The following is a 27,587-nucleotide window of genomic DNA, read 5'->3' as shown; positions in this document are numbered from 1 at the left end:
TGTAAGAAGAATGACAAATTAAACCAGGGATACAAATTTTCTAGCAAACTTCATTTTCCAATTCAGGTTTAATTGACACTAGCTGAGATTTTGTTACATAGACAGCTTTTTGTTCAAGAAATTGCTCCCTCTTAAGAGTAATAATGTTTTTTCTTTCTCAGCAGAGGAAGACAGTGTTTTTGATGAATCTGATATTCATGATACTCCAACTGGACCTTGCAATAAAGAGTCTCAAACATTCTTTGCAAGACTGAAAAGAATTGGTGGCAGCAAAATGGTCAAATATCAGCCAGTTGAGATGAATGCTCAGAGAAGTATGAATTGTTTTGTTGGTATAAACTCATGCAGAAATAAAATTTCCTACTCTTAATTTCAAGCTACCAACTATCTTTGTAGAGTTTGTTGCACTGCTTAATTTTTATATAACTACTCTTACTCTGAAGAACACTCATTTCCCTGAGTGAGTTATCTTTCAGGAATCTCAAAATAGGCACCTCAGAGTAGAAATACCTAAAATTAGCAGTTGTTTTTCCAAACAATAGGCTCTTCTGAATTAAAAAAACAATTAAGAGGATTTTTTTGAATTTTCTTCAGCCATTGGGCTGAAGACTTTTTACTTAAATTATTTTTTCTGAGAAATTGATTTTGTTGATAAGATGGGACTCTATGGTAAGCAAATTTGTTTTTGCAGCTGCAAATGTAATTCTTTTGGCAAAAATGGGGTTTTCAAAATCAAATTTCAAAAATTTGATTTCAAATGTAGGTGTCTGGAATCAATAGCCTGAAAAAATGTTGAAGAGATTTTTACTACCACCCACTTGCCTGTTTTTTTTTTTTTCATTTTAGGTGTTTGCAGAGGGAGGGGAAGTGATTCTGACTAGAGTGAACACTTAAACTTCTATCACTGTTTTTTTTCTGCCTGATGATTTGTATGTGGAGTATTTTGAAATATGGGGATATTAATGATTAGCAATATTCTATTTTATGTGAAAATATGTAATTCATAATAACAGCAGTGGTGTTAATCTTTGAAAATGTTTTCAAGAACTGTGTTCACATAGCAAAGTGCCAGTGCAGTGGCACAGAGGTGCAGCTGTGCTCACTGCCCTCCTCCCCAGCGTGAGGAGGGAGGGCTGGGTGCTTGATAACTGATGGACCCTGCTGGGTTCTAGGGTCACCAGGGAGCAATTCTCTGATCTCAGGCTTGTGCTGCAATATCCTCACTGCCAATACTACCCTTGCTTCTTGAATCAGAAGCATCCATTTTAAGCATGTTCTGCTGCAGTAAATAATAGGTGTACTACATGCAGTCATCCCAAGTGTCTGTAGAAATTACATGCCTATGACACCTCCTTTCAATGCACAAGGTTAAATAGTCTATCTTCATGTACCTCTGTCCAGGATGAATAGACTTTGGACAGCATTTAGGTAAACTCTACTATCCAAATAGCATGTTTTTAGATTGTTGTAAAAATCCATGTACTTTGGTTCTGAGGTTAAAACAAAATGTGGGCAATTTTGACTAATACTGGGTTTGTATTTAAAATGTCAGTCATGTTGAACTGTGATACAAAGATGAAAGTATCTGCCAAAAGTCTCCAACTGAGGTAGTATTAGCTTTTTCTGTTTTGATCAGGTGAAATAGAGCTGGCTGAATATAGAGAGACGGGGGCCTTACAAGACAGTATTCTACGCTGTGTGAGAGAAGAAAGCATTCAGAAAAAAAAACTGCGCTCTCTAAAACAAAAATCTCTTGATATAGGGAACGCAGACTCCCTGCTGTTCTCGCTAGACGAACACCGCAGGAAGTCCTGCATAGACCGCTGTGAGCTAGACAAGCCTCCTGTCCCTGCCACACACAGGCACAGCGACTATGGACGCTCTCGGCAGAACTCCTCCACTAAAGCCGAAAATATAGACACACAGGAGAGCCTTCCTCATACAGAGAGCTTCCAGGAAACCAAAAGACCTGTCATACCAGAGGTTAGGCTAAATTGCATGGAGACCTATGAAGTGAAAGTGGACTCCCCAGTTAAAATTGCTGATCCCAAGGAAGATTTAGATCTGATAGATCTGTCCTCCGATTCAACATCGGGTCCTGAAAAACATTCAGTGCTCTCCACTTCGGACAGTGACTCTTTAGTCTTTGAACCACTTCCTCCCCTTAGAATAGTGGAGAGTGATGAAGAAGAAGAAGCAACAAACCCGCTGAATGATGAGGTCTCTGGCAAAACTGCTATTTCATCTCCTTCAACTCCAATCAACGTGTCTGCACTCAGCCTCAGCACAACTCCGCTGGTGCAGTTCAGCATTGAAGATTGCTCCAAAGACTTTAGTTCTAAGGATACAAGCAACAGTGCTTCAGCAGGAATAGAGGAGGTCATTTCTAATTCTACCAAAGATCAGAAGGACTCTTCAGAGTTAGTTAAGCCAGAAGAATTTCAGGACATGTCCTCTGGAAACTCACTAACTCTGAAACAGAAAAGGGACCTGCTGCAGAAATCATCTGCCCTTCCAGAAATGTCCCTTGATGATAACTCTGAGCTCAGTGTGGAGGAAATTAGACCTAGTGGAACAATTCCAAGCCCAAATGTAAAGACAGTACTTATTAAAGTCCCTGAAGATTCTGAAAAGCAAACAGAAAGTGATAAACTTGATACCAATACAGAATCTGACACTGAACAAAACACAGAGCAGAAACAGGAAGGGGAGACTGAGGAGTCAGAATTTAAGATTCAGATTGTTCCTCGCCAGAGGAAGCAGAGGAAGATTGCTGTGAGTGCTATTCAGAGAGAATACCTGGACATTTCCTTTAACATCCTTGACAAGCTGGGAGAGCAGAAGGAGGCAGGTGAGCTCACTCACCCAGTCAAAAGGCTTATTTTTGTGTAAAGGTTTTAGTAACAGACCTGTATAAGGAGATGTGTATATTTATAGTGAGATATGGGTATTTATAGCATCTGATGTGCTAGCTGAGTGCTTTCAGGTGTATGTTTCTCACAAAGAATGTGCTAATCATTCATGTATGAGGGATGTTTAAAGGACCCATTTGAAAACGAAGTGGAGTTCTGTGACAAAAATACTCATTCTGATATCCAAGTAAGGGAATGAAACTCCTTGTCCCCTTTAAGCTAGGAGTCAGAAAAATGTTCATACTTGCATGCCTTTTATCTCCTAATCTAGTCCATGCTACACTGATTCTCTTTTGGTGTAGTGATTTTTGGCCCTTATTTCTTTTGCCAGCAAAAGGCAGTGGAAAGCAGGATGGATCACAAAGTTAAGGCCGAGCATTAGACATAGACATACACATATATTTTGTTTTTATTCACTAAAATCTGTTTGTAGCCTTCTTTGTACTGGGTATCCACAAAGTTTTCTTGGTCTGTGTTTGTTAAAGGTTTATAATTCAAACATGGACAATCCTCTGCATACCCTAAGTGTTTTTTCAGGTGATTTCAATGCAAAGTTCTGTTACTAAGTTTTTTCCAGTGGAGAGGAAGTGAGCTTTAGCTTTTCCTCAGATTCCAAGTGGATCTATCAAACAGTTTGAAAAATAGTATGCTGCTCCCTTTTAAATTTCTTGGCTATTTTTTTCCCTAGGATTTTTCAGTTACTAGAATTTGACCATGTTTTTTAACATATTAATGAAAAAGGACAGAGTCCTTGAGGGCTCAGTTCCTTGTGGCTGTTGAAGTGAGGGGGAATATTTATGCATTCCTGACCTCACTTTTTTCTAAAGTGCTTCAGAGGGAATCACAGAATAAATTTTTCTTAGGATATTCCACTTTTACGAGGTGAAATTGTTCCGTGTAATCATAGTTGCACTGTTCCCTTAATGTTTCAGGCCTGTTGTCCCATTTATAGTTCTAATAAGCTGAAGAACTACTGGAGCTTTATAAAAATTAAAGAGAGCTGAGTGCTTTTGAGCCTTTCATGTAGAGAAGTGTGGTCTTGAAAGAATTGTGCAATTAGACTCAGTGCTTTTTTTTGACCATTAAAAAGGGCCAGTTTTCATGCAGTAATGAACACTGTTATCCTTGAAACAGCTTGGAAGGGCTGTTCCAGTTCTGAAACACCACGTGGAACCTTTTTAATGCAGAATTTTAAACTGTGAATCTTCAGGTCAACAGCCTCTTGAATGAAAACTGGAGGCATGTTGGAGTTAAGGCTTTTAAAAGATGCTAAGCTGTCACTTAAACTAGCTTTGTCTCAGTGGTCTCTCTCTTATTTCCATGTCGGTGGTTTCAATAATCACTTGAGTGGGATCAATATCAAACTCTATGTGCATTTATTAGTCGTGAGCTCTAAAGACCATAGGCAGAAGTCTCCTTTAAAAAGTGATTTTAAGAAATAGATCCCTGTGCCCCTATAAAAATTCTTATGACAGACACACTGAATCGCTTTAAAGCTGCTGGGAATGCCAGATGGTGAATGGATGACTGAAATGATGCGAAAAGGGCATCTAGGGAGAAGGGAGATTAAAAACTTTGTTGATTTTAAATGCTGAGAGTTTAAGCACAATTTTCACATGCAGATCCTGCAGCCAAAGGACTTTCAACGCTGGAAATGCCAAGAGAGTCATCATCTGCACCAACCCTTGAAGCAGGTGTTCCAGAGACAAGTAGTCACTCTTCCATATCAAGTAAGTTTACCTCTGGTTTGAGGATTAAAATCAAAGTTACTGTATTGTGCATGAGGTGCACAGCATGTAAGGTAAATTCCTTCTTCTGAGTTCCTTTGATTCTTTGAAGTACAGCTGTTTTGGATATCATTAGAACTGTTAAATCTCTGATGCTCAGCAACATTGTAACAGGTAGTAGCTAAAGATTTTCTCTTGGGACATGGCAAGTTTGACAAATGTGGTTTTCTTGAATTAAAGTAGGTAGCAGCTAAAAGCAGTAATTCACTAAAGCTGAATGTTTCTTTTGCCCTGTGAGAAAGCATTGTCAACTGTCAGTGCACAGAAATGGAAGATGAGGGTCCACAGGGCTGTTACTATGGCCTTTGGTACCTTTTTTTGCGGTACCTTAGGAAAAAAATATCTCTTGCAATTTTTGTAAAATGCCTTGAATGCCACTTCCTCAGCTGCTTGCTGAAATGTGATAACTCTTTGTCTGGGATTCCCATAAGCATTTCAATTGAAAGTGAACTCTGTTGTTTGCAGTAGACATCACAGATGGCTTCACAGAGCAGACGAAGATAAGATGTTAAGGTGGAGGTACCTGATAACAATTCAGAATGGTGTGTCCATCTAGGTGACCCATCTGAAGGCCAGTGGGGCAGAACTGTGGCTAGTAAAAAAGGGAGGGAAAATTACTTCCTCTTATACCAATGAACTGCTAGGTCATCTCAATTGTCCTGCTGAACTTCAATTTCAGATTGCTATAGCAATATTAAATTTTAGTTTTGGAAATTCATCGTCTGCTGATTTGATTGGAAGGGGTGTCCGGCTTATTAAAGGAAGAATGTTATTTTAGACATGCTAGTTGTGTACCTCCCCAGTTTTCCCACAAGCATCTCAGGTCATGTGCATCTCATAGAGTACATTTGTTGGCCACCTAATGGTACAGATGTCACTTACTAAAGCAGCTGAAGAGGGTCCAGTTAAGACCTATTTCTCTTGCTTTTAGCCCAGTGCTAGTGATTCCTGGCCTATATGATGTTGAACCTGCATTCCTATGTAAATATTTCTTTCCTCTTTCTGGAAACTTGCCTCAGTGTCCAACTGCAAGAAGGGATATGAATTCTTCCATTGTGTCTGTTGTACATTTAGGCTGAAAAGATTTTAATCTTCTGCTATGTATCCTTACAGTGCTTTGCATAGTAGGCCCTGATCAGGCCTGTGAGCACAAGGCACTTCTGTAACACAAACAGGTAATATAACCTGGCCACACAAAGCATACATCATTGCAGTGGGAAGATTTTGCCTTTGGACTTCTCTCTTTGAGTAGAGAATTCTACAGGACTGACCAGATCAGTAGATAACAAATGAAAAATGTTGCAAACCACTGTATGAAGGTTACTCATCTTTTAATGTGCTTGTTAGGTTTCTCGCAGAGAACCTGATAGAGGAAAGCTTTGCCCCTGTCATGGTCTAACCCCAGCCAGCATCCAAGCCCCAGGCAGCCGCTTGCTCTCGCTCCCACCAGCAGGACAGGGGAGAGAATGGGAAGGGTGAAACCTGGAAAACTCATGGGTTGTGATAAAGACACTTCAATAGGGAAAGCAAAACCTGTTCATGCAAACAGAGCAAAAAAAGGAATTTATTCACTGCCTCCCATGGGCAGGCAGGTGTACAGCCGTCTCCACAACAGTAGAGCCACATGACAAGTAATGGTGACTTAGGAAGATTAAATCTGTCATTACAAATGTGTCCCCCCTTCTTCCTTTCTTTCCTTCCACTTTATATACTGGACATGATGCCATAAGGTTTGGAATGTTCCTTTGGTCAGTTTGGGTCACTTGTCCTGGCTGTGTCTCCTCCCAGCCTTCCATGCACCCCCAGAGTGGCAGTGTGGAAAGCAGAAAAGGCCTTGGTAGTGTAAACCCTGCTGAGCAATAACAAAAACATCTCTTCATTATCAACCCTGTCTTCAGCACAAATCCAAAACACAGCCCTGTACCAACCACAGCTCTACTAACTCTACCCCAGCTGAAACCAGATCAGTTCCCTTTGCCACTAGTCAGTCACAGGCATGCAGAGTCACCACATGCTGGTCCGCAGCAATCATGCTGGATCCAGCACTGTTCAAAGGCTGGCAACTCTGACGTGTTGTGGGTTTTTTTTTTTTTGTAGCTCTCTGGTGGTTTGGATTTTGGTGGGTTTTTTTTGTTTGTTTGTTTTTTCCTTATCATTATTTGAAGTCATTGCTGTCGCTGAGAAATCAGGTAAATAATCCTGCTCAACAATAGCCTGATTATATGATATATTCATGAAAAAATTTTAATTGCAATCACAAAAAGCTGCTAGAGAAAATTCGAAGAGATAATTTTCTTTATTTTGACAGTCATCTGCACTCCAAGCAGTCTTGTCAGTTCTAACATTAATTGCTATTCTTTTATCAGGAAATTCTATGCTTGATAAAGTGATAAAGCATCTATTTAAAATCATTGTCCTAGAAATGATGGAAATTCTATTTTACTCTTAATTTGCTGTGAAAGGCAGCTGCAAAATAAGTTTCAAAATTGAAGCATGGAATGGTCTTTTGGCCTGGTTCAATTCTACAGGTTCAGTTATACCAGGACAGCTTTGCAGAAATGCTGTACTTGGGCCAAAAAATGGGGTTTAAATGCAGTTCAGAAGGATATAACTGGAAAGGATGTAATGAGTAAAAACATAAATATTTCATCTAATAAAATAATTTCAGTGCAGATTTTAACTGAAGTATTCATTTTGGTTGTTGTTACTCAAGGCCTGTGTTTGTTTTGTTTTGTTTTTGAGGGAATACTCTGTTTACTCTGAATTCTAAACTCTTTGATAGAAAATGAGTAGAGCAAGTTTAGGAGAAGGCACTCAATCCTTCTTGACTTTCTGAAAGCTGCAGTTTATCCCTTATCTGTACTTCTTTGTCGCAGTTAATAATGTGAAATTCTGTGTCTAATTTCACACCTTAGATGGTTACTGTTCAGAATTTTATAATGGAACTACCTGATAGTTATTGGTCTTTTTAATGATGTTGAATGTAGTTCAACAGATGAAAATGATCATTCAGAGAAGATTTTAGTTTGTTGGTCTTGCTCTAAGGGCCTGTTGAGGAAAAACTTAAAGCTATTCTCAGGGAAACATTTTAAAAGCTTTCCTGGATACTTGTGTCAGCAGTTTCACAGGCCTTGTTCAAGCAGGGCCTTAAAACTCTGTCTTCATACAATGAGCAATGATTTTAGTTTCATTTGTGGAAGTATACTGCTCAGGCTCAATTGTCCAAGTGAATGTTTTATGCTTGTTCAATTTGATTTTTTTAATGAATGGAGAAAAAAGTGAGAAAGTCAGAAGTTGTGTTCTCTTTCTTCTTCAATGTAATTAGAGGAAATAGATGGAATCATTTAAGTTGGAAATGAGCTTTAAGATCCGTGAGTCCAACCTAACACTACCAGTCCATTACTAAGTCATGTTCCTAAGCACCACATTGATATGAACCAAAAGTCTTCAGTCTCCCTTATGGTTTTACTCTGAGTGACACATATCTCATAAATCAATCTTTTTAATGAAGTAAATTGTTGGATGAATAAAAAATTGAATATTTGTTGCTTGATGGCTCTCTATAAGATAAATGGCAGTGAAGTTAGAAAAGGGTCTCATCTTCAAAGGCTGCTGGCTTCAGCCATCAGCAGAACGTGCAGGTGCCCTGCCTGAGGGCTGGGGTGTAGGAGGCAAGTTCAGCTCGTGCCTCCCGTGAAGGATGCTCTGGTACACAGTGTCAGTGATTTGTTTTCCTAGGGTCAGCATGGACACAGCAGTCCTCATGCTGTGCTGGGAGGAGACTGAGTTTCCTTCCTTGGTACGATGCATGTGAGTGAGGTTCAAGTGTACATTTATTGCCTCCCAGCATGGGAGTTTTGGGGTAGGATCTTACCTCTTCCTAGACGCCAAGTCTTTTGATTAGCTTTCATAATACTTGGAGGCAAAAAGGCACTGACAGTTGACACAGTGAACCCAAGTCTCTTCTGACTGATGGCATTGGGGCCACAACTGTACCCTGTGTAGCTGTATGAGAGGTGCATATTGAATTGAGCAAGATCCTTAGAGCCAGCCCTCATTGCCATTTCAGAATTTATATCATGCTGGCTTGTAAGATCAGGAAATGAGTGTAGTTCTAAATGTTGTCTGAGCTCCTGAAATCCTTTTGCATTTCTGACTTGCAGCTCAGTTCAGACAAATGAAAAGAGGCTCTTTGGGAGCTCTGACAATGAACCAGCTAATGAAGAGGCAGCTGGAACACCAGTCTAGTGCTCCCCACAATATCAGCACTTGGGATACTGGTGAGCTGCATTTATTGTTCTTTATTTCTATTTCCTGAACCCATTACTGTGTAACAATCCACTTAAAAAAAAAATAAAAAGGGAGTATTTCTATTCTACCATTGCAAATTTAAGTGATCAGTATCAAGTCTAAAGTGAATCTTTATAGACAGTACAAGATTATCACCTAGTAAGTGTTGGAATAGTTACATGTTTGGGAGGTACAGTGTTGTCCCTTTAATTGTGCATATTACTCAGATTATTTCCTGGTCTCATTGGAAGAAATGGAATAATCACAGTTGAATTCATTAGGTATAGGATTTCATCCCTGGTGCATGGAATCATTTATTTGTATGTCTGTTTACAATGGTGTTGTTACACCACAGAGTTGTGCCTTCTACCAGCCAGTTTTGTTTCTCTTTAAAGAAGTTTTCACCAACTCATGCTGAACACCTGAAGTTTCTGTTTACTCACTGCTTTTTCTCCTTTTAAGATGAATGCAAAGCAATGAAAACTAAATTAAGCATGTAATTTATTCACTACTCATTTTATTTGTTTTTTGTTTTCTTCTGTATAACACTTTTAGTTGTACCAAATTCATAGCAGATGTCACTAAACAATAAATTCCTTTTGGTTTGTCAAAAATGCTAGATATTTTAGTGCCCATTTTGATGTTAGTGACATAAAAAATTCTACTTCTCAGAAATTTATCAGCAGATGGCAGATGCATCTAGAGAAAGGAATGCTTCAAATAATGTATGGAACTTATCATGCTGAATTAATGTGTTACCATCAGCCCTGGACAGCTGAGTTGAAATTTTTGGTAAATTTAGTCTTCAGCATCAAGTTCCATCAAACTAAGCTGTGTAGCTGAAGAGTGGCTAAAGATATGGGGCATAGTTCAGGATTATCCTTTCTATTCCAGTTTGCTGAGTAGCATGCTCAGCATGAGACCCTTAAGTAAAAAGGTCAGAATTTGCCAGTGGTAACAATGGAGGTTTTGTTCTAAAAGCAGGTAAGTTTATTTATTGAAGAGACAGAGCTGGATCAGGCAGGGTTTTAGAGATTTAAAAGTTACTGCCTTTGTTCTGCAGGGAGTACTTGTATTCAAAATGAACAGGTCAATACTCAAAACTGTTCAGAATCTCTGTCTAGTTAATCCTGTTCCAAATCTGGTAGCTTTCTTCACAACATCTATGACTTTTCCCTCTCCAATATTCAATTCAGTTAAAGGCTTCAAGCACAGAGAGGCGAAATGAAATGTTCTTTTCTGGAAAGCTTTGCATCTCTCAGTCTCTTGTTCAACCACTAGCTTAAAAGTAAACTTTTTATTTGGACAGACTTTTTTTTTTTTTTTTTTGGACAAATGCTCAGTGTGACTGTTTGTCATTTCAATGCCACCCCACAATTTTAAGACTCATTATACTCATGCCTACCAACTAGGAAGTAGTCTCATCCCACATAAATATGTGTGTTTGGTCCATACATGCTTTATTAACTTCTTTTTTATTACCTTGGGTAGGTGTCATGTGTCTCTTCCATTCTTATTTCAAATCACTCTTTTCCCAAGCTTGCTGTCTGTAAAAAAAAATTGTTTTGTGCCTGGCTTCTGTCAGTACAAACTATCTCTTCTAGTGTATTGGCATTTCTAAACACTTGTTTTTTCCTCTTTTTGTGGCTCATATATTCCATATCTTGTAGAATCTTTATAGCTAGCACTTCCTTTCCTGTTTAATGACTCTTGTGTAAAATGCCTTTTTTATTAGGTTGTCTGTGTCCTTTTTCCTGTATGGACTTCTTTTCTTTTCTTTTCTTTTCTTTTCTTTTCTTTTCTTTTCTTTTCTTTTCTTTTCTTTTCTTTTCTTTTCTTTTCTTTTCTTTTCTTTTCTTTTCTTTTCTTTTCTTTTCTTTTCTTTTCTTTTCTTTTCTTTTCTTTTCTTTTCTTTTCTTTTCTTTTCTTTTCTTTTCTTTTCTTTTCTTTTCTTTTCTTTTCTTTTCTTTCTTGCCTGCCTGCCTTCCTGCCTTCCTTTCTCTCTTTCTTTTTCCTTCTTTCTTGCCCCTTCCTTTCTATGCTTAAAAAATTAACTATTTCCTTTTTTTTTCTTTCTCTTTTTTTATAGCAGTTGTATTTGTCTTTCTCTTGTTTTAACTGTTTAAGACTTGTGGTGCAGTTGACTGGTGACAGGTACTGGATTTGTGGTTCTGGAGACTGAAGTTCTTTCTTTATTCACAGAGCAGATACAGCATGGAAAGAGGCTGTGCAATGTCCCTGTTTGCCTAAACCCAGATTTGGAGGGACCACCACTGAGAATCAGAGGTTAGTTCAGTGTCTGTTTGACCTGGTCCTCTGCTAAGACTGCCAGTAAGATTTAATGGTAAATACAAAATGGTGCTGAATTTTGTGTTCTATTCAGCTGTTAAAACCCTCAACTGTCCTGCAGAAAGTATAGAGTGGCTGAATCTCATTTCTGTATAAACTCTTCTTCCTCACAGCTGAAATACACCCGGACTCACTTAGAGCTCTGCAGTGGGGCAGTGACCTACTTTCTTTGCCTAAATCATGGTTTTTTCCTACTGTTCACTGCACAAGAGAGAACATTTTTGAGTAGTTAAGTCTTATTCCAACATGGTAACATGCATTATGACTGCTTTTTAGCATTTGTGTGCTGCAGCGGAACTTACATCTAGAGAATATGATAGTGAAACTATGAAAGTCATGACAGACAGATCTTTATCCATCTGAGAGGGGAAAAAACCTGGATACAAAATCTATACCTCTCCCCTGCATTCTGGATGTTGTTCTACATTACTGGAGTATTCTAGTCTTCCTGAAGTATCTGCTCATATCCAATAAAACCTTAGGGAGCAATTATAAAGTTCTGAACTATGGATGTGAAGAAATGTTTCTTCATGCTTCATAAAATGGTTATTTAAAATCTGCCTTATTCTCATTTCACTCCACTTATGTTGAGTTCAGAAACTGTGGGAGCTTCTTAGCTTATTCTGCCTGAGAGCTGTTGTTAAATTTGCTTTTTCTGCAGTAGCCAGGATTTTGTTATAATAAATTGCATTTAAATCTTACATAGGGAAGCTTCCTCATGTTTCCATACTTAAATATTACCAGAGAAGGTTAATGTTGACATTAAATCAGAATCTACAGATTGAAGCAACCAGAAAGAAATTTGGCAATGGATTACTTAAACTGTAATTCGGGAAAGCAGAACTTGGAGAAGTCAAGAGTTTGGATCTCCCCTAATACATGACTTTTCCTAATAAAAATAAGCATATAAATAAGCATCTGTCAGAAATTAGGTGCACAAAAAGTGCTAAGGGCAAAGTGAGCCCCACATGTTGGCATGATCACTGTTGCTGTGTTTGCAGCTGAAAAACTCAGCTTTGAAGGATAAAGATACTTTTGAAGATTTTCCAATGGAAAGCATTTCTAATGATCAACCCTCCAATGTTCTCAATTACTTATAAATTATTTCTTTTCTCTGTCCTTTCCTGGTTTATCTTCTGTGGCTCTGTTAGAATAGTATGAATAGATTGATGACCTGGTGTTGAGACAAGTGAACTTAATTCCTTCTTCATGTAACTGAGAACTATGGGAAGTTAATTCCCAACATGTTTGGGAGAATTCTGCAAAACTTCTGATGTCCAGTCTTGTAGCAACTGTAGAATCATCTTCCCTACCTAGTAGATAAAATTGCATCCAGTTTCCTGGAATTTTTGGTTATGTTATCTTTCCCCCCCCCAAGGATTTATCTATTTTTAATTGATAGTTCTAGGTAATTGGAATAATCTGGCAGAAGCAAGGAATGTGCTTATATGTCTTTTTATAGACACAATTTATTTCTTATTTCTAGGCATAGTAAAGCCATTATGGGTATTCTTTAAAAGCCTGCTCATCAAGCATTTTGGATTTCTGTTTGATGATTATTTTCTTTATTTAATTCTTTTCCTAATTGCCTTAAGGTGCTACAAAATCTAGTTTGCTGTCAGCACCCAGTATAGTCAGTATGTTTGTACCTGCACCAGAAGAATTTGCTGATGACCAGCCCATTCTGATGACTGATAAGTAAGTGGGTTATTTTCTCTCCTTTCAAAGAACTAGCTGAACTTCAAATGTGTCAAGTAAAGTGTAGATATACTTGAGGCAAATACAGAATCCATTTATCTCTATGCTAAGTTTTTTTTTTTACCCCAAGGTAAACATTTTCTAAACACTGCTAGCAAGATATGTTTTCAATTCAGTAGGATCTGGATGGTTCAGCACAGGTGAAATGATGACTCAGGCTATCATGTGTCCACAGAGGTCAGGGGAAGCACTTTCCATCTTACTTTAAATCAAGGGTTCCTTGTGATCCATCAGAAACCTCTTTTTTCTGAGAGGAAAAAAAAAAGACGTTCCATTTAAATATTCCTTTGGGTTTCTGTTGAAGTCAGTAGCAGTTGATGTGTCATCACGTGTATTCCACATAGCTTTTTTAATGCTGATACTCAGTGATCCTCAAAGGTTTTGCAAACCTCTATTGTTTGGTTAAAATGCCTGTAAAGGGAATGTTAAACAGAAATGTACTCATTTAATAGAGAAGTAAAGCAGTCAGCAGGGAGCCATGCATTCATTTGTTCAAAACTTGGGAAGAGAAACCCCAAGCTCCTGTGTGTGCTCAGTCCAGTGGACAGACAGACATGCAAGGGTGATCACTGGAGAAAGACAGGGCCATTGTGTAGTCTGTGACTGCTAGTGGACCTTATTGTGTAACAAAGTGAAGCATCCCAAAGTTAGTCTGGTCTGTGGCACTTTCCTCGGCCATTTCACCAAAGCTCATGCACTACCTATTAACATACAGACCAGCTGGGCTTGACTTCTATAACTTTGTTGCCATATTTTCTTTATGTTCAGTAAAAAAGGTAAAATTGCCTGTTCAATTCCATTAAGTTAAAATCTCACAATCACTTGGAGTCATTAGCAACTGATTGATCAAATTAAGGCAGCCTCCTTACTGGGCTGAGATAAGCCGATTTCCCACATTGGTTTGCCTTTTTCATAGTTTGTGAAAGCCTGTCTCATCTCTCCCAGATCTGACATCCCCTTTATAATTAGACATTTTGGAGCCTTTTCAGACCTTCATCAGTTGTCTTTGAGCATTTCAGGAAGGATAAGTGACTCAGCAGCAAATCTGCCCTGGGAAAGGAGACTTTTCTGACATCTAAGGTTCTGTGCCCCTGAGAGGTCTTTTCATTTATTTCTTAATAGCTGTAACTGCTGTGGGAACCAATCAGATCATTGTTTTCTAATTGTAAAATTTGTTATTCATAATTCATGACTGACAGGAAGGGCAGTGTGAAATTGTTCCATCTCTTTAACATCATCTGTGAGTGTCATTGTTTGTGTCCATGGTGCCTGGGCCTTAGCCCAAGCTGCACAAATTGGCTGTGCTCACATTGTGGAGGGCCAGACTGCTGCAGACTCCTCTTGGACAGTGCAAACTGATACAGTCCCATAGAGGAGGGTGCTGGAGTACAGTTACCAATGAAGGACCCAAAACAGGGCCTGCCCTGTGGCCCTCTTTCATTTGTCACTAAAGAAACAGGCACTGTAGCTAGTGAGAAGTTTTATTAATCTTTGAAATCTATAGACTGTCACTAATTATAGAAAGATCACGATTACATTGTCTTTCTAAATAAATGTGGAATAGAATGTACTAAGTAATAATACTTTTAAAAGACATAATTGTACACAGATCTGTGTATAGTAATGCTTTGTTTGAAATTCGTTAACATCAGGATTGAAAATTTCCTTGCAGGTGCCATGACTGTGGGGCTGTTCTTGAAGAATATGATGAGGAAACACTTGGCCTGGCCATAGTTGTGCTCTCAACCTTCATTCACCTCAGTCCAGATTTGGCTGCTCCTCTGCTGTTGGACATCATGCAGTCTGTAGGAAGGTAAATTCAGGACTTTCCTCTCTCCAATGAGATTGAAAGGATTTTGTGCCTGGAACTGTGTTTACATAAACTTCAGTATACCAAGGTGTATATTTTAAAACTCTTAAGTGAATAACATCTGGTTCCGTCTTGTGCCTTTGTTACTCATCATTTTATAAATTTCTTATGTAACTTCTTCCACTGTCAGTTCAATTTTTGGCAGCTCCTTTGATATTCTCCCCTTTAACCCTCCAAAGGGAAATTTCAGCTCAGGAATCTCCTCAGCTTGTCCCACTGTAAGCAGTGATGTAAAGAATAAATTCAGATTTTCTACAGTGCCCTTATTTATTTACTATGTTTGTTACCTGAACAGCGGCTGATGCAGCAATTGGTGTGCTTCTTAAGCTTGAAAGAAAAGGAAATTCTGCTGTTAGTTTTTATTCTTCCTGCTCGCTGCTCTTTAAAATGGTTGGGTGTTTTATTTTTTGTCCTGCCTCCTAGTTTTTTTTATACCCCATTTGTCAGAATTTATGCTCTTGTCTGCTTTCATTTGAGAATTTGAGACAGGACTTTATCTTTTTGAAACAAGCCTTCTCTTTTCTAAAAATCTCCCTTACCTTATTTTCTTCTGCTCTCTTGAAGTCTTTGTTAACAACTAGAGTACCTTGGCCCTGTGTTTCCAGTGAAATGCTCATAAACAGCTTCTGTGTGCCTTACAAAAATTGCATTCTCTTGGCTCCCCCCTTGTTGCTGCTTTGACACAATTTTTCACTTTTATGTGGCTCCTGCTTTAGAAGTTATGCAGGAATGTGGTCAGCTTTTCTGAACTTTGCTCCTGGAGGAGTGTTGACTCCTACGTATGGTCATTCATTGGTATACCTGACACTCCTCAGGCTTTTCAACCATATTTTGTATGCTAGGTGAAAATTTGCATTGGTCTTCCAAACCAGCTGCTGTGTGAAATGGTCTCTCAGAAAATCTTGAACATTTGCTGCCATTATTTTTCTCTTGTTACTTTTACCAGTGTGCATGGGATAATTTAGGTATACCGTTACGACTGAGTTTTGTGTGGTTGCTGTCTTGGCCACTTCCCCAACTTCTTGCCTCAGAGGTGGGATGGATGTGATGGGGTGTTCCAGAAAGAATTTCTGAGCAGCACTAGACGTGCAGAAACATTGCACAGCTCTTCTCCTCCACGTTCTTTTTGGAGGCTGAAGTTCAAACTGCTTGACTGTGGCTTCTGCAAGGGCATGGATCTCCACAGCCCTGCTTCTGCTCTACCTCCCAGTTCCATTTAAACACAGCAGCTCTTCAAGTCCTCTATTTCCATTAACTGCAAGGCTGCAGTTCCCTGCTGTCTCTGCTAATTAACTCTGATGGAGGCAGAGTTTCTGACCTAGACGGATGCTGCCCATTCTGTGTGACTCTTGTAAATACAACAGTACTGCAGCCACAGAGAGGAAATAATTTGGAAGATGAATTATCAAGGGATGAGGGATAAGTGGGCTACCTTTTTCTGTGTTTTGAGGGGGAAATGCTGCATCTTTAGAGTGAGACAGCTGATTGTTTTAGAACACAAGATGACAGTGCAACATGAGGTATTCCTGGTAAATGTCCTGTCTTGTTCCTGCTGGTTGGAATTTCTGAAAAAGTCTAAATACAATAACAGACTCCCCACAAAGGAATCACTTTGAAAATATGCCAAATAAATAGTGAATATAAGCTGAGAAGCATTCAGGTGCTTCATAGATGTACCTTGCTCTGTCTTTCATCAAATGGTGCCATATATACATGTATAGCTCCAAGTACCCATCCAACAGCAGAAGGGTAAGTGAACTAGACTTTTTGCACTTTTATTCTTACTAATAGAGCTACTACTTTCATGCCTAGAAGGGGAAATAAGGAGTTAGGAAGTGCCAGGTGTTTCAGGACCTAAACAATACACAGAAAGATTTTCAAAAGTTATTTGGGTACCCACAGGCATAGATAGGCATCTGTTGGGATTTTCAGAAGGGAAAAAATTTCTGGGTTCAGGTTACTGACAATTAAAGGTTGAAGTGTTTCTAAGACTCTGACATGCATTTAAATTTATGATCTGGTTCCTTAATCAAGATATTTGACTTGGTTATTCTTATTTAACTGATTTTTAGAGAGATTTAACTTTCCAAACATTAAAGCTGTGTTTGAAGGTTAAATTTAGGCTTGAGTTAGTGAGGAACTGTGAAAAGCTTAACTTCTGTTCCTAACGTGTACAGATTTGAACACATCCATTTCCTGTTCTGCTTTGTGGTCTGAAAAGTGGAGGCAATGATGAGAGTTCATGGCATTTGTGCAATAAAATATTTAGAGTAGTAATGATAAATATATACAGACCGTACATTTTGGGCAATTTCAGATGTTCCCAAGTGTTTACTCTAGTTCATGTCAGGTGAAGTTTTTCCAAAGTTGGAAACCTACTGTTTTGTTTGTCACAAACCCCATGCTTGCATTATCACATTCAAAAGGAGAGAAAAACATTAGACTTTGATTTCTTTTAGAAGAAAGATTTTACATTGTTGTATTTCTGTACTTCAGTAGATTTTGGAAAATAGGTGTCATGTCCACTGGGCATGTGATTGGTCTCATTACATTCTGCAGAAATCCTCGTGTGCCTTAGTGCCAGCTGATGCTACAATCATTCCAGAATAAAAGCCATGATTGCTTGGTGGTAGCTTCAGACCTTTCTCACCCAGAATTAGCTTTGCACACCAGAAATAATATGTTGTATTTTAGCGTGGATTGCTCCTAAGAATACTGAAGTCAGGAACTCTAATGTGTTTTTCTGATTTATGCTAGAACAATGGAAGATAATAAAATCTTTAGTCCTCTGCAACATCAAGTTTGAGATTATTGCATTGTTGGAAGTATGTTGTGTCCCCAGCTTGTCATGCATAATTCATGAAAATCACCATAATTTCGGTTCATGCTGTTGCATTTGACTGAGCTGCCTTAGGGTCCTTTTTGGATTTTATTAGTTGATTAGAGAGGAAACTGTCTTCAGAACAGGGGGTGACCAAGGATGAGCAACAGCTAAGTCCAGGATAAAAGGATCATTAATCAAAAAAATTCCATTGAAGTTTAGATATAAAATAGTGTAGCTCTATGAACTTTTTCCCTTAGACTTATCAACTTATACCATCTAAAATATTGATTTGCAGCAGATTAAAATAAGAATTTTGTTTTATATATAAGGGATGCTTCTAGTGTCCATCTTTATATTGGCTTTACAGTGTACAGCCTTTTAGTGACTTTTGGTATTAAAGGTGTTTTGCATTGATATTGTAAGCCCTGATTCTATTCATTTACATGTCCTGCATATTGAAGTGAATGATTTTACTTTAAGATTGTATTCAGGATTTTCACTGCCCATATTTGCCTTTAAAGTCTATATTTAGGTCCTAAAATAAATGACCTGATTTTTTGAGAATACAATAGTTCTCATCTGACTTTGGAAGAGCTTGTAGGTAATTAGTGGTTTTGAAATTAGGCTAGTTATTTAGGTGCCAATATCTGAAACTGGAAGCCTCAATTTAGAGGGCCAAGCAAAGACTTTTTGCTTAGTCTGTGTTGCTGCATTAATCAGAAACTATTCAGTCATTAGGCAGCTTCTGACAAGCTTTTTTTCTCTCTAAAAAAATGTGTTATCCATGATCTGCTGTAGGGCAAAAACATTACTTCATTATCCTTGTGCTACTAGAGGGAGGCAAGATTTTTCTTTAGAGCAGTTGAGCATTAGTGAGACTGCAAGACTGAATAGAGTTTATGTCATGCAAATATGATTTTTCTGAATTTATGTGCTCTTCAGATCTTTATGTTAACATTTTAAATGTTCTCTAAAATTCATGTGTGCTATTTATTTAAAATGGCCCTTTATTATCATACTTAAAAATAAAACATACACACAAAAAGAGCAAATGAGTTTCAATTTCTTTTTTATTTTTATTCCAGGTTGGCATCAAGTACCAGTTTTTCTAATCAAGCAGAAAGGTATGGTAGCAAAGGAAACCTTGACAAAAGTGAAACAATCAATCTAAAGCATCATCTTCCCTGACCCTAAAATCAACAAAATTTAACTTTTAAAAATGTTATTTAATATTTGTGAATAAAAGGAAAAAAATGCCCTTTACAGTTATTTGAAATACCCTGTATTTTCTGGAGATAAACAGGAGCCCATATTCATATGTGTTAAAGCTGGAAAAAATCAGATTCAGATGCTGTTTGGTCTTCACAATTTCAGTGCAGCTTTTTCTAACTGGTTCTGTGTTCAGTATTTATCTTGATAAACTATCTCCATAAATTCAATCAAGTGAATCCTCCTTGGCCATGGAGAATCCCTGGTAGTGATGCCTCATTATGTAAATCAGATGCTGAATAGGATAAATTCATTTTGTGAAGCTGTAAAGCATGTTAAGATGTGCAATTTATGAGTAAATAGATAATACTTAGGCTTTTAAATTAAACCATTCATTTATGAATGATTAGGGAGTACTTCATCTTTTGAAGGAAACTGCAAGAGGCAAATGAATATTATAATGTTTTTGTTTACCTGTTCTTCATGTGTTTCATGAAAAGCCAGAAACCTTATTATGTGTCACTGAAATACACAAGGTGAGAGCAGGATTATATTTCAAATTCAGATGACTCACAAATAAAACTATGTGGGAAATCAGGAAAAATACAGGTAGTTATTGAGACAAATACTTTAAATATGTGTATGTAATTTTTTAATCTATTCATAGTTGAGCTCAAGTCATGAAATCAACATGCTGTACTTTTTTTCAGGATCAGGACACTTCTGTTTTTGAGTGTCTCACTCATAACTGAACAATTCCATAATTGAAAAGAATAGCATCATCTTTATTTCCTCCATGTAGTCAGCAATGACAAGTGTTTAATCTGCAATGCAATTTTTGTCTTCTTTTCTTTTCCCTCATTTTCAGCATGATGATCCCTGGAAATGCTGCAGGTGTGGCCAAGCAGTTCCTCCGTTGTGTGTTCCATCAGCTGGCTCCCAATGGCATCTTCCCTCAGCTCTTCCAGAGCATTATTAAAGGTAATGTGCAATACCTGAGTGCAATTCTGACCCTCAGTTCCTCTGTATGAGCAGCCAGTGCAAGAATATCATTCAAATTTCAGATGGAAGCTTCTTACGGACCTTGGCTACATCTCTGATGGACTTCAGTGAGCTGAGTTCCATCGCTGCTCTGAGCCAGCTGTTAGAGGTATGTTGACAATTGCCTGTGTTAATGATGCTAATTTTATTAGCATTAGCGGGGTAATTTCTCCTCATATGAGTTCAAACTTGCTTCATCAAAAACACTGAATTTTTGTTTTGTCCTCCCTGGAAGTAATTAGGCTGTCCTCACCACTGGTAGTGCACCCCATTCCTTCCCCAAGCACTGCTTTTTGTTTTCAGGAACACTTCTACTCATACATCTCAGTTCTCCCTTTTCATTTTATCTGATGACGGTTTCTCTTAAATATTCAAAAAATCTATTGCCTGCCTGTCATTGACAGCCTTCTATGCAGCTGGCGTATTTCTACTGTGCCATTTTCCCTCCTGCTAGAACTAGTCCCTTGCATGTGTCCTGTTCTTCCAAGAACATGGCAGTTGCCTCATACAGGATGTTGGCATCACTTTAAAACTGCTCATGTCTTTTCAGGCCTCACCCTAGGACACAAGCCACAAAAGCATACATGGTCTATGGAATATTAATGAACGTATCTTCTTTGAAACTGTCTAAAGGAAAACATGAAAAATCTGCTGCTGAATACTTTGAGTTTTGCTTTTTCTACTACCATGCCAGTCTAAGCAGATTATGAGTTAAGACCCTGCTTGTAACATTTAGGCTTTCCTTTGGTCAGAACTTTAGGAACTCTAGACTAATTTTCACATACACAGCTCAAATTCCCAGCACAACACTGTCATTAACACAGTAGAAAAAGCATGCAGTATTTGGTCTCAAGCTCAGCATTTCCAAATGCCTTGTCAGGAACCATTTCTGCACGTGTATGATCGTTCACAGCTCTCATTTCCTTTCCCAGGGTTTAAACAACAAAAAGAATTTGCCAGCAGGGGGTGCGATGCTCCGCTGTTTGGAAAACATTGCTACCTTCATGGAAGCCTTGCCGATGGATTCCCCCAGCAACCTCTGGACCACAATTAGTAATCAGTTTCAGACCTTCCTTACTAAACTCCCATGTGTTTTGCCTCTTAAGGTATGATGTGCGGGCATCTGAAACAAGCTATATTGCCATTGGTCAGAATGTACTGAAACTGTGCATAAATTGTGGATAACCAATCAGAGTGGGTTGTTGGGAATGTTTCCTAATGATTCAGCTGATGTTTCCAGAGGACCGGATTTATTGTATCTCTGATCCATCCCTTTAATTATGTTTTCTGTGTGTAACAACAGCAACTCTGACAGGGGGTACTTTTCACTTCTTTCTCCTATGTATTTCCTATGCCCTGTCTCTGTCAGATAAGAATACTGCATTTGAGACAATCAGTATTTAGACATTGAAAATCCATCTGATTTTAACTGTTGAAACTAAATAAAACTCTTAAGAAGAGCAGCAACACCTAATTAATTTGCTGAAAGTACACAGTAGTAAGACAGGCAGAGAGAACTGAGACTACTGGGACTTGGGCCTAGCCCATTTGGCTGACCAGGTTGTAGTTCTCTTTGTAATAGAATATTGTTACAGAAACTGAATCCAGAACCTCTGGGCTCTGATTAATCAGAGCTCAGAGGACATACACCAGGATCGTATCTCCTGGTGTGTATATTTTAGAAAACACAATAAAAACTTCAGAGTCTTTCCAGTAGACTCCAGTAAATGAAATGGAATTCTGATGCACTTAATCTGTTTGCTGTGGTTTTTTTCTGTACATAGAAGTGTTGTTCTATATGGGCTGAGGGATCCAAAATCTAAACTTGTGACTGATAACATTGTCTTTTAAATTGGTTGTCACCACCTGGCTACATGAATGATATTAAATTCCTTGGCACTATTATGCAATAGTCAGATCTTGAAACATCTTTAGATTTTGGCAAATTGTGACATTATCCTTCAGCTTAACTTACTAAGCCAAACAGGCAATAACCATTCCCTCTGTGTACTAGCCACCCCAATCTGCTGCATCTTATGTAACTGAAATAAATAAAAACAAATTAATTGGATCTTAGTGGTTCCAACGGCATATCCACCATTCACAGAACCTTTAGGTGTAGAGTTTACTCTGATTTCCCTTTTATTCATTGGAGGTATTATTAGTAAATACAAGTAAAGCAATGGCTTCCTCTTGAACTTTCAATCTCCTGTTCTTTTCTTTAGGGTCATAGGGGACCCTTTGATATTATAGATGTTTACAGCAGGGGTGAGGCAAGACAATGGATTGATCCTGAAAAGCCCATTCAGTGCTGTAACCTGTGTGATTTACTTAAAATAAAGATTACATCACAAGGAACAACTTAAGGAATCTGAAACAGCAGCTGCCAGGGCATATTCTAATGTTGCAGGTTGTGAGATGTCTTAATATGTAAGGGAAAATATCGTACTCCAGAAGAAGCTTAGACATATACAATAGGGTTGGTTGTGTGCATCTATGCTGTGTATGTTACCACTGAAGGGGCATGATTGTGTTCAAGGATAAGCCAGTTTAGAGAAGGTAATTAAAAATCAATCATCAGGGATCATTTTTCAGACTTCACTTGTAAGTTATTCATAGCTGCTACCACTATAAGCAAGATATGTACACAGAAGGGCACTAACTTCTTTTCTTTTTCTTTTCTGTCTTCAAATATGTTCAGTGTTCTTTAGACTCTAGTTTAAGAATCATGATTTGCTTGTTGAAGATACCTACTACTAGTGCCACCAGGGTAAGTTCCAAGAAGACGAAATTCTATTGCCTCAGATAGAGCCAGCCTGTGCAATTGTATGAGTGTGTTCATTTCCCCTGGCTAGGAGAGCATTATATGTAAGCATAAAATTGTGCAGTCCAATACTGTTTGGAGAATGATAGGAGCTTTGGAATCTAGGTTACAGTGAAGTGGGGGTAGAATTACATTCTTGTGTGGGTGTGAATGTATATCTTCTTAAAGATTTGATGTTCTCTTTTTTTCCCCCCTCTTCTTCTTTTTTTCTCTAAAAAAAAAGATTAATGAGCTTCCTCAGATGTTTTTCAGTACAATTCCACTGAAGTCAGTGAGGTTTTCCTGCATAAACTATACAGCATCTCTTATAAACACTGTGTCACAAGTGGAACTATTTTCTAACTTTTTGTTTCTAACTTCTGACAGAAGCATGAAGGCATATGATACAGCTGTTTGCCCAAAACAGTGTGAATCCCAGGCAGATAGCCTCTGAGCTAAAAATAATGCTGTTCCATTCAGGCATTTCAGAGTTGAAATGCTTCTTTGCTGTTTTGTGCAATGCGTTATTGATTTCTGTAACACATGTCATTGCAGAGTCTTCTGGAACCTTTTTCAAAATTACTGAGCTTTGTAATTCAGAATGCTGTCTTCACTCTGGCCTACCTGGTGGAACTATGTGGTTTGTGCTACCGAGCCTTCACCAAGGTAACAGTGACACTGCATCTTCCTTTAGGAACAAGTGAAAATAGGAGAAAGTAGCGCTTCCCACAAGTAGTTTGGAAGTAAAGATGGAATCACTATCAAGTTTCAGGCTTGTCAACAGTTTTAACATAGTTTGGTTAATTAAGTAGTGATCATGGTATAGTGCCTTTTAGTAATGCTGAGTTTTACATTCACAGTAAAGACACAGATGATGGGAACCTGCTGCAGATGTTGCTCGGAAAAGTTTTTTAGTGTGATTTTGTAACTTGGACATCTTTTTCTCATATTTTTGATATACCTGGTATTCATGCATCACATGAATATCAGTCATATCTTTCCTAGTGCACAAGTTTAGCCATTCACACTTGTGAGTAAAAACTTAAGTATTCCTGGTTGTGCCTTTGGAGAGCACAGCTGTGGGGGGAGCAGTAGACAACTGACTAAAATGGAAGACTCCAAGTTAGGAGCTTTCCGTCTTAGATCCTGTTCATTCTGTATTGGGTATTTTCCTTTGGCAGGCATGGCTGTTGCTGTGTAAAAAAGAGAATAGTATATGTACACTTTTTAAAAAGTTTTAACGATTCCTGGATGAAAGCTATGGTGTACAAATAGCAGTTATTACTTGGATTCATTTTTGTAGCTATCAGTGAGAAGTTTAACAATAAAAAGGAAATTGAACCCATGATCATATATACTCCATTACCTAGACTGTCAAGGCACTAAGCAAAAGTGTTGCTTTAGCTACTAAGTGCACAGTTTTCCATCCTTGCTACATTTGTCAGAACAGTAATTAATCCTCAGGAAACACTCTGTCATAAGTAGCTACATGATTTTTTGTTTTGATAATGTACAACTGGAACATGCATACTTTCAGTCTTGTTAAGACTTAAAATATCACTGTACAAACAGTGAAGAAGAAATGATTAAAGCAATAGCACTCTTGTGGAAAAACTGCGCCACAAGAAAATAAGAAACATTTTTACCAAATGTAATGGCTTGAAGCATTAAACAGAAATTAATTAACAGTATGTTTAATGACAGCAAGCAAGTTCTAGCTTTTTGTCTAATTTGAAAGAGAAGAGTTTATGCTGTGGAATAATCCTGAATACAGAAGAGATTGCCTAGTTTTTGGAATTATTTTGAGTTGTATCTATAGTTAAGGCTTTGTGCAAGGCAAAGTGAGTAAAATGTTAACTTGAAGTCTAACAGTGTTTTTTTTCCGCTGAAACAGAAAAGCCTCATTTAAAACTGAAGCAAAGATACCCCCCTTGCATTTGTGGTCTTATCGGAGTTTTTCATATATCTGCTAAAGCAAATTGTGACCTACAGGAAATTTTTCACTTTCCTCAGGCTCTGCAGTTTCAGACAAATGTAGTTAAAACCATGGTATTGGAAAACTCACACGTGTTTCTTGCATGCTTCCTGGTTGATTATTCTGTTTATGTAGTGAGTACTTAATTGCACACAGGAAGCTTGGATTACAGTGCTTGGTAAATCTTCTTGATTTAGTTTAATTCAACCTGATGACCCAGAAATGGAAGCATTAGTGAATGTTCTGCATTGTATGGCCACAGAATAGTTAATTTAGTGGAACTCCACACTACATTATCCTTGCTATTTTTGAAAGCTTATCGTAGTTTTGCCTTAGAAGTGTCAAATTAATGACTGCAGTTAGAAAAAACACCAAATCAGTTATGATGTCTGTGTTTCTCTACAGTGGAAGCCACTGTATGTAAATAAGAGTGTTGTGGTAGAGGACCACATAGAAGTGAATTCCAGAAGGAATATAATTGTGAGCATTGAAACTATTCAAATGTAATTGCTTGTTTTGCAACTTTGAGTGTGCTGACTGGAACAAAACAGCAACTTTCAGCTAAGCTGTGGAGGATTCTTGTCTTTTCAAAGAAAAAGCTACTCCGACATGCACTTTGTGGAGGTCAGTGCTGTACAACCATTCCAAATCTTTTTTTTAGAAAAAAAGATCCAACATTTTCCTAATAGGCAATGGCAGGAATATCTGAGTTTCTCTTGTCTTGGAGCCTGAAGACTCACGTCAATCTGATATTTCTTTGTCTGAGTTTCTGTTCCAGGTCAGCAATTTGTTTTTTTTGGGTGCCTTTGGAACTCTCAGTTGAGAGTACCATCTCTTCTGTGGATTGTAATCTTATCTTTAGTTTTCCTTTCAAGTGTCTTAAGGTCATAAATGGACACTTTCTGGCTTTCTTATCTCTTAGAACTGCAGAAGCTTGAACCTAAACTTAGCCTTTTGCTGGTGTTCTGTTGTCCCTTACTAAGTAAATGCAGAATGCCACATGATTTTGCTACTGAATCTTTTAAAGAATATTAAGAGGCATCTCTTCAGTATTCTTAATTACTGCAGTATCAGCAATGATAAAATAAAGATTTTTGCTTTACACTGGCTTACTTGGAGGACAGCAATCTCCATTAAAGATCCAATTGACTCCTATTACTAAGTTTGGACCCTGAGGTACTACTGAACTTCAGTAGTTTCATGTTCTCCATATTGACATGTGGTTAGTCACAATTTGAAAGTTGCAAAGCTGTTTTCTGTAGGGATACACAGACATGTGAGAGAGTTGATTTGGCTGAACAGTGACTGAAGTTGTGTATTCTTGACACTTCTGGTATCAGATTTATACATGTACTCCCCTGGATGTTATTCTCAAAGAGTAATGTCTTTCTGGCAGAATATAAAGTTTATACATATTTATCACCAACAGGATGATAGGAATAAGCAGATGTGGGTAGGAAGGATACTCTGGGCCATTGACTTATATGTCATCACTCCTGATGTACAGTGCAGGAAGCAAGAGATCAGATGTCAAAAAAACATTTTGCCTGATTTTGCTCAATCTCTCTTCATGTGCTTAACAAACTTTAAGAGTTTAGACTGTGAGGTAGGAGACTCCTTAGAGAAAGAGGCAGTTAGCAGTTGTATTATCCCTTAAAGCCAAGAAAACCTGGGGTTCATGAATCCTGTGCTTCTTTTCCAGTGTTCTGACAAGCAATTTGTTATGGCCCCATTATATCCTGTATAGCATAGATGTTGGTATGTAAAATAGCTAAATGCTTTTGAAAGAATTATATCTTCCTTCTTTTCAGTATGGGTAGGCTACTGGACTGGGTTACTGATAGGAACTTCTGTCCACTCTTTGGGGGTTATGTAAATGTCAACTGACTTGAGTGTGGCACTGCACAGTGTCTGTGTCTCAGCTCTGGGAAGGCATTTGATGGTGGGAAGGGACACTCTTCCTGGGAAATTCTGACAAGTAATCAGGATTTGTTTACACTGTGGGTATTATGAACCATTCTGGTTCTTGATTCCCACTCAGAATATCACAGTGCCAGAGAAAGTTCAGGTAATGATAGCAAGAGTGATCAAACAGTTTGAGTTCCACATACGAAGCAACTAAGTCAGAGCTCTTTGGTCTGAAAGAGCAGCAACTGATGGGAATGTGAGAGAGGTCTGCAAGGTCCCAAGTGATCCAGACAGGGCTAGGTAATTTCATTCCTTTCCAGTGTAAAGAACATATTAAGTTTATAGGAACTAGTCAAACTACATAAAGGGAACTGATTCTTCAATAGTGTGTGACTCTTTACCATTTGTGCTAAAGGTTGGCATGAGTCCCAGAGGTCAATGGACAGTAATGTGGAAGAGAAATACATTGAGAGTTTTGAATTATACAGAAGCTCAGAAGTTCCCTGAGCTGAAAATAGTTGGCGAAATTATACATGCTTGCCTTGTTCTTATTCTTTTGCTTCTGCTTATGGCTTTGTTGGAGATAACTTACTGAAGACATTTGTTCCCATTTGACCTCTCCTGGGTATTCTTATATTGTATATTTTTTATCAGAGCAGGACTCATGCATGGGAATATGTGACTTTTGAATGTTTGTCCCCTCAAGAAATGGTTTCATAATACAGCTGATTCTGGAGTGTTAGCTTCCTGCAAGTCTAGCTGCCTAGACTGCAGCAGTATAGTCAGGCAAGGACAAGGACTGCAGTTTGGGACCATTCTGTCATCTAAATATGTTATCTGTCTGCACATGCCATGTAATTG

At 38.2% G+C, this 27,587-nt stretch overlaps 1 protein-coding gene across 5 annotated transcripts in view; it reads left to right on the top strand.

Annotated features, from left to right (window-relative positions):
- The window catches only part of UNC79 (unc-79 homolog, NALCN channel complex subunit), a 108,531-nt gene that overhangs the window by 58,354 nt on the left and 22,590 nt on the right, over positions 1-27,587 (top strand). For 2 of the 5 annotated variants that reach the window (XM_064713861.1, XM_064713856.1), the window contains exons 31-43: positions 162-314; positions 1,637-2,851; positions 4,535-4,642; positions 8,863-8,979; positions 11,192-11,275; positions 12,934-13,036; positions 14,769-14,909; positions 18,876-18,914; positions 19,868-19,980; positions 20,064-20,149; positions 20,973-21,146; positions 22,742-22,810; positions 23,399-23,509. In XM_064713861.1, coding sequence (XP_064569931.1) covers positions 162-314; positions 1,637-2,851; positions 4,535-4,642; positions 8,863-8,979; positions 11,192-11,275; positions 12,934-13,036; positions 14,769-14,909; positions 18,876-18,914; positions 19,868-19,980; positions 20,064-20,149; positions 20,973-21,146; positions 22,742-22,810; positions 23,399-23,509 — 2,513 coding nt within the window. The remainder of the gene's footprint in view (positions 1-161; positions 315-1,636; positions 2,852-4,534; positions 4,643-8,862; positions 8,980-11,191; positions 11,276-12,933; positions 13,037-14,768; positions 14,910-18,875; positions 18,915-19,867; positions 19,981-20,063; positions 20,150-20,972; positions 21,147-22,741; positions 22,811-23,398; positions 23,510-27,587) is intronic. The other 3 variants (XM_064713857.1, XM_064713859.1, XM_064713858.1) reach the window with 3 other exon arrangements.

This window comes from Zonotrichia leucophrys, chromosome 5 (genome assembly GCF_028769735.1).
Source record: "Zonotrichia leucophrys gambelii isolate GWCS_2022_RI chromosome 5, RI_Zleu_2.0, whole genome shotgun sequence".
In the NCBI taxonomy this organism is placed as follows: Eukaryota; Metazoa; Chordata; class Aves; order Passeriformes; family Passerellidae; genus Zonotrichia; species Zonotrichia leucophrys.
The sequence above is the reverse complement of the archived record's forward strand: the minus strand, read 5'-3'. Positions and strand labels throughout refer to the sequence as shown.